The 12,143-nt window shown below is 36.6% G+C and overlaps 1 protein-coding gene across 3 annotated transcripts in view; it reads right to left on the bottom strand.

Annotated features, from left to right (window-relative positions):
* The window catches only part of Dpit47 (DNA polymerase interacting tpr containing protein of 47kD), an 80,895-nt gene that overhangs the window by 17,957 nt on the left and 50,795 nt on the right, over positions 1 to 12,143 (bottom strand). For all 3 annotated transcript variants that reach the window (XM_069848303.1, XM_069848305.1, XM_069848304.1), the window contains one exon: positions 7,219 to 7,333. In XM_069848303.1, coding sequence (XP_069704404.1) covers positions 7,219 to 7,333 — 115 coding nt within the window. The remainder of the gene's footprint in view (positions 1 to 7,218; positions 7,334 to 12,143) is intronic.

The following is a 12,143-nucleotide window of genomic DNA, read 5'->3' as shown; positions in this document are numbered from 1 at the left end:
TTTAGTAGGTTATTTTACGACGCTTTATCAACATCTAAGGTTATTTAGCGTCTGAATGAGATGAAGGTGATAATGCCGGTGAAATGAGTCCGGGGTCCAGCACTGAAAGTTACCCAGCATTTGCTCATATTAGGTTGAGGGAAAACTCCGGAAAAAACCTCAACCAGGTAACTTGCCCCAACCGGGAATCGAACCCATGCCACCTGGTTTTGCGGCCATATGCGCTGACCATTACTCCACAGATGTGGACCCCACTATCGATTATTACAAACTAAAATACAATCTAGACAATTTGGCTGTAACAGCATTGATGGTTGGAACACGAGGAACTATTCCAAAATTGTTTGCTAGTTTCTGGACATCAATAGGATTAGATAAAGCACTACTCCTTCGATTGGCCATTATAGCTATTAAGGGGTTTGTTTCAATTTTGAGAAATCATCTTTATGGGTTTAACAAATAACTTTTTCATTTAAGATTCAAGATTGTGATTTGTACAATTTAAAAATTGAAGACATTATTACAAAAACAACCCTTGTCAAAATTGCTATTTTTCAGGAGAACAATAAAAATAAATAGAACAACACATGTCAGCTGTGTTTATCCTTGTGGCTATTGCATCTGACATGGATCATTTTAGAGTCTATAAACATTTGAAATAGCAGAAAATGTGCCCTTAACTCAATTTCATTAAAAATGACCTTTGGAGAGGCCGAGACGTATTGGATTTGAGGGAGGTGGGATATGATGGTAGGGACTGGTTTAATCTTGCTCAGGATAGGGACCGATAGCGGGCTTATGTGAGGGCGGCAATGAACCTCCGGTTCCTTAAAACTCATTTGTAAGTAAGTAAGGGCTGTTTTTGTAATAATGTCTTCAATTACTGTAAGCCTCATATTTCAGTTTGTAAACAACGTTTTACATTCACTAAATCTAATTCTCTTATAACACTTTGTCCTTGTGGCAAACCTTTAATACGGGAAGTCTGTAATAATAAACAAACTACTGTATATTGGCTGACCCATGAGTGTAGCCAGTAGAAGGGAGATCAAAAACAGACATTACAGAGCTATCAGAAGTTGTTCTTACCTTCCAAGAGCTTTAGTTACATAATATTATTAGCACAGAACTGTTAGCTGATTCCTAATTTGTGAATTAATTTTCTGTGAAATAAATTGTGCTTTCGAAATACACACTTTGATTACATGAGATATCACCAAAAAGTTTTCAAAATTAGTTTTAAACATATACTTGAATTATCATAATCATAAGTTCATGGATTGGACTCTTTCATCTGTTCCGTTTCCAAGATGTATAGCTGTTCTCACAAACGTTTCTTATGATCTTCCAATTCTTCTTTTTCCCTCTGGTTTGTACCTCTATGACTATAATGGGATTCGGCTTGTTGGCATTCACTTCAAGTTTGTTCTGTATTCGTTTATTTTTTTCTAATATACTTGAAATGTTTAATTCCTGACATATAGACTCATTTGTTCTATGGTCAAGGACAATGTATCCTGTCAGAAGTCTAAGTAATAGCATTTCTGCTGCTTCAATTCTCTTCCAATCCAATCTTAAAATCCAATTTTCTGATTCATTTAAAAATGTAGGCAAAATTAAAGTTTTATATAGTTTTAAAATAGTTTCATTCCTCACTTTTCTCAATATAATTCGTTTAATTGTGCCAGTTAATTGTAAAAAAGTTTTGCTGATTTGGATCCTAAACCATTTGATGGTTGATATGAAATATTGCAGCCCACATAGTTAAATTGATGAACTTGTTCTAATATTTCAGTTTCTATAATTATTTTTGTTCTGCTGTGATCCATCCCAATGAAACAAATATTTTGTCTTCTTTGTGGAAATTTCTAAATTATATTCTCTTGGGGTATTTTTGTCGTAAGTCCTAATCTCCATTGTCCCCTTCAAAGTAATTCTTCAAATATCATGGATTGTACTCGTACAGACTTGAAGGAGGCCGTACACACTTACATAACATTTTCCAGTATTGTGATGTTTGCACTGCTACCACAACATTCATCATCGATGGACTTGTGTCCATTTTTAAAACAGTTAAATCACTCACACATTTGCATAACATCCAATCCACACTGCCTAAAAGTTGCATGATTTTGTCACTGAATGGCAGGACTTGTGTTTTTCAAAGAATCACCTGCAGTTGCTTGCTACTGGCAGAGTTTCCCAAACCAGGCAGGTTGCTGAGGAGGAGAGCTCAGGCTAGGAAGCAATTTGATATAACCTTAATGTGTAATGCAACCCATACCAAGAGAGTGGATAGCTCATGGAAAATATGCATTTGAAGGGCAAGGGGAAAAAGCCAAGTAAGTCAATTTTCTTCACAATCGAGAAAAACGGAATTATAGTTTCAAAACCTTACTTGACAAGTAAATTAACAGTGAAAAAAAACATATGTATTGAATAAATGAAGTTTCAAATGTAGTACATGAAATAAAGCGTGATCTGAATCCAGTATTTCATCAACATCGAAGAAAAGCTGAAAAACAGTTGAGACTACCAATTGTCCTACGAAAAAACCACGTAAGTCATCTGAAAGAGACAAGAACCAGACTATGTCAAATAACAGAACATTTTACGGAGATTTTGTGACAGTTATATTTATAATAAAATAATTATAATTAATTATCGTTTTAATTGTTTTTATGATAAACTTTTAGTATACAGAATGTCCGGCCTAAAGGTATACATGAATAATGGTGTATAATGTGAAGAATTGTACATTATAATTCTGTAATGTAAAGTGCAATCAATAGAAAATCTCTACGAGATTTGTTCTGTAAATCTGTCATACTTGCAAGATCATTGTTGCATCACCTGATGTGCAAGCGCAGTAACGGAATGAGGACAGCTTATGATCAGTCATTTCCTTCTCAGTCGAGATGTAACGCCTTCCAGCTAAGTAGAAGCTTCAAAAGTAATGCGAGACGTAACATTATCATCATCTTATCATCATATTTGGCCTTTTCATTTATATAGGTGGATTAGATTTGTGGACTGTGAAGCACACTTAGCATATTCATACAAGCTGCCACTGAAAAAATTTAGTTTAGAAGGAAGAAAAGCATATTGTAACAAAAAGAAAAAAAAAATTGCAAAAGAAGTCTAAAGATGAACTTGGCTTCCTGATAGATAAACCAAAACAAAGGACTGGAAACACTAATAATGGCACTATTGCAAGGTGCTTCTTTGAGAACTGAAATATTTCCATCCGAATAACTGAAATCAATCAGGTAATTATAACAAGATTTCCCATAGTGCTACAAATTATTTCGTGTGGTCTAGTGAAATCGACTGACTTACCTGGTTCTCTCACTGTTTCTCTTGACTTACCTGGTTTTTTTTTCCCAGTACATCAAAATTTTGGAAGCAAATAACTCTAGACTCAACTGCTACTTTCAGCATTTCATACCTCTAACAGAAGCCTCTCTTCATCATGGATCGAATGACATCAATAACTCGATTTTGAAAAAAAATTAACTTACTTGGTTTCTTCCCCTTATCCTTCATTTAATGTAGCCTCCAAAATATGAGGTATTCTTTTAGAGTAAACTGTCTTCTCGGGAATGCAGGGCTCTGCCTGGATAGATTTCTTTGCTGACCTAGCTTCTCATGGGACCAAAATAAAATTCAAAATAAGAAAATAAATCTCAATCTGAAGGCCATGAGACTTCAGCATCTAAAGTCTTTCCAACAAGAAAGGAAGCCACTCTGACACAAGCCTCTGCAGCTTTGGCGATAGAAGTCTCATAAATTGTAGGGGAAATCTCACTCTCAGAAGGAAATGAAAAGAGGCAGCTTAGAAGTGTTTTGATCCTGGCTTCAGTGGGCTACTATATGAGCGATGCAAAGAATGAACAAGCTCAAGGTAAAGCCTGTCAAACTTCCAGGTGCACAAAGCAAACGTGACCTTAAAGGAAAACTTGTCACGTGGAAAAGAACAAGAAAAACAAAAAACTGATGAAGTAGAAGCTAATTTAGCTGGAGACTGGATTTGGAATAGCTCTAATAAAAAATAACTCTTTATACATTAAACAATTTCTAGGAAACATAGGGATCTGAGGACACACTGAGATGCACATTTCATTTATCTCTTCATTTTATACAAGAAATAAAATTGACAAAAAAATTATTTAGATAGATTTCGAGATCATGACCATTATTTAATATAAAAACTTGTTAAATTCTAACACTTTAAATGCATAATTTCCACATAAACTAACTTGTAGATACTGAATATAAACAAAATTTGTCCATTATTTATTTTTTCTTATTTATGCAGGAGGCACCAAAGGCTTGCACCGTAGTCTGAGACTTATTGTGCGTACCTCCTTTGTTAGGAATGATAGTTTTACATCTGTAGAACTGCATTCCTGGAAGTATAGTGATTCAGTTATTGCTGCTAAAACTACAAGAAAAGAAATCATTTCTATTTCAATTCTACCTTTTAATAATTCCAAATAATAAATATAATTCCATCTACCAAAATTCAATATTCAAGCAATTGCTATTAATAAACAAACATCCTCAATTTGATTAGATAAAGCAGCTGTTTAGTGCCATTTATTTATTCAGTTACACAACATTAATTTTTTACGAAGCCCTTGAATGTCTGACCCCCTGGGACTTCTGCAGCTTCCTGAGATCGATGTCATCTGTATACAAGTCACAGTACTACATCCTACTGCATCCTATATTGACCTGACTGTGTTCCTGTAAATATTGTGATTCACTACTTGGTGTCATGTATCAATTCAGCTACACATCATCCAGTTCTGACAGTCTGCTACAAAAGCCCTTCCGTCCCCCTGGGACTTCTGCAGCTTCTTCAGATCAATGTCATCTGTATACAAGTCACATACTACATCCTACTGCATCCTATATTGACCTGACCGCGTTCCTGTAAGTATTGTGATTCACTATTTGGCATCATCTATCAATTCAGCTAACATCGTCCAGTTCTGATGGATTCTGTTACAAAAGCCTCTCCATTCCCCTGGGACTTCTGTAGCTTCCTCAGATCGATGTCATCTGTGTAGAAGTCACGGTACTACATCCTGCTCCATACTATATTATTATTATTATTATTATTATTATTATTATTGTGTACATTTCATTTAATTGTCAGTTTCTGGTTTAATTATGTGAATTCTACTTGCCTGTAATTTAATACTAGTATGTATTCCAATGAGTATATTACTGTTTTGTCGAGTACATTTTATTGAATTATCAGCTTCTGATTTCATGTATTTGATTCTAACAACATTAATATGTATTTCCACTGCCATTATATATATTTTATTTGGTAAATTTTTATTTAACTACCTCTTTTGATATCATTATGTAAATTGTATCTGTATGTAATTACTTAAATTCGATTCAGTGTATGTTGAACTACTGTATGTAACCAAGTTTAATCCTGGTTGAGTGTAAGAGAAGGCCCTACAGCCTTAACTCTGCCAGATTAAATATACCTATTATTATTATTATTATTATTATTATTATTATTATTATTATTATTATTATTATTATTATTATTGCACTGAACTGATTGCGTACCTGTACGTACTATGATTCACTATTTGGTGTCATCTATCAATTCAGCTACACATTATCCAGTTCTGACAAAGTCTGCTACAAAAGCCCCTCCATCCCCCCTGGAACTTCTGCAGCTACCTCAAATCGATGTCATCTGTATATAAATTACAGTACTACATCCTACTGGATCCTATATTGACCTGACCATGTTCCTGTAAGTACTGTGATTCACTATTTGGTGTCATCTATCAATTCAGCTAACATCATCCAGTTCTGATGGATTCTGCTACAAAAGCCCCTCCATCCCCCTGGGACTTCTGCAGCTTCCTCAGATCGATATCATCTGTATGCAAGTCACCGTACTACATCATACTGCAGCCTATACTGACCTGACCGCGTTCCTGTAAGTATTGTGATTCACTATTTGGTGTCATCAATTCAGCTACACATCACCCAGTTTTGACAGAGTCTGCTATGAAAGGCCCTCCATCTCCCAGGGATTTCTACAGCTTCCTCAAATATATGCCATCTTGATTCACTATTTGGTGTCATCTATCTATTCATCACCCAGTTCTGACATTCTCCTATAAAAGCCCTTCCATCCCCATGGGACTTCTGCAGCTTCCTCAGCTTGATTCCATCTGTATACAAGTCCCGGTACTACATTCTACTGCATCGTGTATTGACCTGAAACTATTGAAAGATGATAGATGAAATTGAAACTAATGAAGGCAAAGTGAGTCTGAGATCCACAATATGGAAATAAACAGCTGTCGTGAGCATACGGTTCAAAGATTGGGCCAATTGCCTGACCAACAGCAGTGCAATCATGTCTAGCCCAATATTAGGGCACACTATGGGGCTGGTCTTTTTTTATAGGAATTGCTTGAGCATTCAAGGGAAAAGGACAGAAAAAACGAACACAGCTGGATTGCTACTAAATTGGTGAATATGTCTGGAGGACACACCAAGACTTCCAGTTGAATTCACATTACCAAATAAAGAGAAAAAAAAAACCTAGGTTGAATGCTCACTCACTACAAATATTGCAGCATAAGCACACACAAAAGGTTTCGAAAACGTGAGTAAAAACCATTGCTATACAAAGAACAAAACTCGCTAAGGATGGGAAAAATTCATGCCTCAACAAAGTAAGATTGACCAAGTCCGACAGGTGGCCTGGGTGGCATTCCTGAATCTGATACTTACAGGAGGGCCATCTAATAGTGTACAGTTCTGTTATTTTTTTATATTTCCTCATATTGAAAGTGGAAAAAATCTATTCGAAAGTATTCAACAAAATTTCGTGCAGAGAAAGATGCAAACTTTTTTTTTCCTCTTAATTATCACTTGTATTTAAATCGTGCATGTTCATAAAAATCCTTAAATGTATTACATTTGGCATCACAATACTTTCTCTACGGTTTGAAAGTAAAGTGTATATAGCAGTTTCATGACATGATAAAATAAAAAATAAAAAACACATTGTTTCATATATTCACTTTTTTATGTAGAAACAATACATACCATACACATTTCATTTTACAATGAACTCTCCTGGAAGATTCTATTTATGAAAAATGTCAATTAAAAATTTTTTTCAACAGCTTATATTACGAGTAAAATTAAAAACACATTTCTTACCTTTACCTTCCACACGAATGCCCCTCTCTTTTATGGCTTTCAATAATGCTTGTTCTTTCTCCTCTTGTCTTCTTCTAGCCACGTTCTGCTTCCGACTGTCCTTCTCCTCCACTTTCTGATTGAATAAAACAAATATCAAACTTTAACAATATAGAACATTAGCACTATGTAAGAAATGAAAATGCAACTTCACTCAATTGCAGTGGCCTCAGCAAAGTTGTCATATAATAGTTGAATTCGATTCCTGGTAGTGTTTGAGTGAGTGAGTTTCTTACAAGCTCTGAAGAAGAAATGAAGTTGTTAAAACGAACACCTTTTGCTATGAACCCAAACTCATAAACACTCCAGTACAATACTGTGTCCTTGATATCATTACATTCCTTTATTGATCATTAAGAAACCCTCTTTACCCCCATCCAAAGATGTACACAGTTATAAAATATTTTATGCTCGACCATGCCGAAATGTAGTAATTGTACACCTGGTAGCAGCCCTTTAATGGACCTCATCCATCTTTGAAATGGTTGTACCACTCCTTTATCTGTGAGATGCTCATAGCATCATCCCTGAAGGCCTGTTGGATCTTGCAAATGGTTTCCACTTGGGTATCACCAAGAGTTATGCAAAATTTAATGCATTTTCATGTCATTTCGACATTTTACAACAATTGGAAATCCGACGAGCATTAGCTACACATCTTCACTCAGAGGCTGACTGCCACCAACTGAAGTTATCTGTGAGCGGGAAAAAATTCGTGCATATTCATGAATGCTTCCTACACATCTCCACCAGAGGACACCTCCTTTGCTTCATTTGTTTGGGCGAAAAAAATAAGGTTCGATACTTTTTGAACACACTATGTATTCTCCTACAGAATGGTAACATGAAAACAATGGACACTTTCTTCCAGCTCCTGCTCCTCTTGAATGTGATATCAGATATCCATCTGCATAAATTTCTAACCATTCCTTATGTGGGTATCTTGACTCAATTGTTCCTATATCCAGTCTTCAAAACTAGTTTATCTGTTTCAGGTTTTTTTAACATCGTCCATGAAGGCCAAACTGTATTCTATATGAATGATATAATGGTTACTTACTTTCCTATGGCTTTTAAGGAACCCAGAGGTTCATTGCCGCCCTCACATAAGCCCACCATCAGTCTCTATCCTGAGCAAGATTAATCCAGTCTCTACAATCATATTCCAACTCCCTCAAATCCATTTTACTATTATCCTCCCATCTATGTCTTGACCTCCCCAAAGGTCTTTTTCCCTTCGGCCTCCCAACTAACAATCTACATGCATTTCTGGATTCACCCATGTGTGCTATATGCCCTGCCCATCTCAAACATCTGGATTTAATGTTCCTAATTCTGCCAGGTGAAGAATACAATGCATGCAGTTCTGCATTGTGTAACTTCCTCTATTCTCCTGTAAATTCATCCCTCTTAGCTTCATATATTTTCCTAAGTAACATCCCATCCAAACTGAAGCAACAGATTCCATGTGGCATTGGCTGTATGGGGTCGTACATTGTCGTGTAAAAGCTTTCCATGTCTCTTGTTCTGAATCGCCCTCCTCAGATTTCGCAATGTCTTACAATACCGCTCAGCATTAATGGTCTCCCCTCGTGGTAAAATCTCGCACATGAGGACACCACGTCTAACCCAGAAGACAGTGCACATGATTTTTTTGACAGAGATTGTCTGCTTGAATTTGGTCCTCACAGGTGAACTACTATGCTATCAATGCATGGATTGTTGTTTTGTTTCTGGTGTGGCATGCGAGACCCATGTTTCATCCCCAGTGGCAACATTGTCGAAAAACTCGTCACCTTTCTCTGCGTACCACTGGAAGAATGTCAATGCTGTGGCCAGATGTTTCGTTTTGTGTTCATTTGTCAGCTGCTTTGGCACCCATCTTGCACACACTTTCCGAAAACCAAGCCTCCGGGAGACGATTTCGTGCAGCAATGAGCGAGACATCTGGGGGAATTGACCAGAGAGTTCCGAAATTGTGAAGTGCCGGTTCTGCAAAACTGCTTGCCACACATTTTCCAACAGTTCTGGCATCACCAGGGACGGTCAGCCACTACGGTCTTTGTTGTGCACACTGGTTTGGCCTTCAGTAATTGCCTGCAGCATCATCTGATCATACTGTCGCTCAAAATGTCAGGTCCATACACCTTGCACAATTGGCAGTGGATCTCTGCTGGAGATTGCTTCTGAGCGTGCAAAAATCGGCTAACTGCACGAACCTTGCAGTTGGAGGGAGACAATATCAGTGCAGCCATTTTCTCCTAGCACTGTGCAATAACTACTAGAGTCACAAGACTGAAACTGTACTGCATTATTCCCACATATCCCCTCTCTACTGCTACGCATGCACATTCCCATCCAACTAGTCATGCCATCTCTGGACGCGATTGGAACTTACTTCCTGAATGAACCTCTTAGTTGCCCAAAATAGTTTTTCCATCTGTTCAGGATTGGATGAGAGTCAGCAAGCAAGTCACCATTCTCATCCTTGATCACGTTTATCCTTTTCTGATATACCTTCTTAAATTCCTTCTGTTCTTTTTTTTTATTGGGTTATTTTAAGACGCTGTATCAACATCTAGGTTATTTAGCGTCTGAATGAAATGAAGGTGGTAATGCCGGTGAAATGAGTCCAGGGTCCAGCACCGAAAGTTACCCATCATTTGCTCGCATTGGGTTGAGGGAAAACCCCGGAAAAAAAACCTTGCCCCGAACGGGATTCGAACCCGGGCCACCTGGTTTCACGGCCAGACGCGCTGACCATTACTCCACAGGTGTGGACTCTTCCATTCTTAAATTCCTTTATGTCCTTATATATATAAAAAAAATGTTGTTTTATTTAACGACACTCGCAACTGCAGAGGTTATATCAGCGTCGCCGGATGTGCCGGAATTTTGTCCCACAGGAGTTCTTTTACATGCCAGTAAATCTACTGACATGAGCCTGTCGCATTTAAGTACACTTAAATGTCATCGACCTGGCCCGGGATCGAACCCGCAACCTTGGTCCTTATATAAATCTCTAATGTTTTTATTCTTAAATATTTTTTTCTACCTCATTCAGTTTTCCTTCAAGTAATCTCTCTTTTTATTCCTAAGTGTACAACTTGCTTCCCGTCTTTTATTGAAATAATTATCTCTGTTTGCCTCAACTGATCCTGTTTCTTTCTTTCTACTACCATGGAAAAATCTTCATCAAATCACAGTTTCTTTTTCTTAGTTTCATAATAACCTATGCTCTGCTCAGCTAATTTTGGTATTATCTATGATATTTTCCCCACACGCTATTAACATCTAACTCTTCCTCAACTTCGTTGGAATTTCCTAAAGAGGCAAATAATGTCTTTTATTAATAAATTTTCTTTTCTTTGAAAGTCATTTTTAATTTTCTCTCGATGTACTGTAAATATAGTGTTGCCTTTGATGTATATGGCATCAGATGAAGATGACTAAATAATGAAGCAATGGCAGAACTCAGGTAGTGGAAATGGGAGTACCCTGCGAAAAAATACCATCAAGTATCATCTTTGTGCACCACAAATTCCACTTCTAATTCTAATCCAGGCTACCAGTGTGAAAAGCAGACTCTCTAGGCGTTCAGCTACAATAATAGTGTGCCAAACTTAACATGTATATGAATATTTACGCAAATTATCCCAGTGATTATGCAACCAATTGTGGAGATATGTAATAAGAGTGCTTACAACATCAAGTATATTTAGAAGTCTTACAAGGCCAAGAGCATCACAATGGGGCAAGCTAAGTATGGATTCATAGGTAAAAAGTTGTTCTCTGTGATATCTTCATTGGTAAAAGCTTTTCTTTGCGACATTTCCTATCATTTGTAACAAACTCACCTGAATACTCTGTATTTGTGTTAATTTTTTATCTCATTTTACGTCTCTTAACTACAGAAAGTACAACCAGCAGTCCACAAATAAGCTTACAAGATCTATTTCTGTAATATCCTGTGGTAAAAAAAAATAATGCATATTGTTTTCTATGATTACCAATTTATAACTTTCCTTTTCAACATAATCCTCATTCCATACAAGAAGACTTCACATATCAACAAACATACACAAAATTCTTCTTTGCTCCAACTGCTGATTGATCCTATGTTTGCACCAGAAAATGAGGCATGCATCGACATAATATGTGGATCAATGACACATGATGCGACAGATAATTATTTTAAACTAACAACATAACATAAGCCTCGAATGCATGAGAACTTTTTACAAGAATATGCTTACATTATGAAGCTTCCTTGTCAGGTAACGGACTATTTCTAATGGGTTCCCCCTTACAATGTTTAAACCCTGAATTACTGGCAACTGGCTCAGCCATAAGTCTACACTATTACTACACATATGTCACAGGATGTTAAATTTATGCAATTTAACACAGCACAAAGAGCAAATAGCAACAGGATCCGACTGAGTGTGACACAGCTATTAGATAAATTATTATACAACCTACTTGTTACGTTATCATTATGCCTCATTGTCAATGGTCCATAGACACAGCCTACAAATCACATTCTTCCTTGACATCCTTTAAGGTGCATCTACATGGTTCAACTTTTCTTTCAACTTTCCGCATTCAAGCAATGCATGCAAGATTGATATTTAATATTATTATATACGTAGTGAAGATGACTTTCAAAATGGCACACCATACAGACACAAAATCTTTTTGAACATGGGTTTTAAACTTGATTCTTTCAATATTCTTTCCAGATTGCATGTGTATGCGCATGGAAAACTGAACCATGTAGTTTCAGCTTTACTGTTTTTCAAGTGATTCATATATTGTATTTCCATCTCATGTTTAAAAAAACAACAAATTTCCCATTAAGACTTCGAAAATATATAACAGGTGTG

The sequence above is a fragment of the Periplaneta americana genome, chromosome 15 (genome assembly GCF_040183065.1).
Source record: "Periplaneta americana isolate PAMFEO1 chromosome 15, P.americana_PAMFEO1_priV1, whole genome shotgun sequence".
Taxonomy (NCBI): domain Eukaryota; kingdom Metazoa; phylum Arthropoda; class Insecta; order Blattodea; family Blattidae; genus Periplaneta; species Periplaneta americana.
The sequence above is the reverse complement of the archived record's forward strand: the minus strand, read 5'-3'. Positions and strand labels throughout refer to the sequence as shown.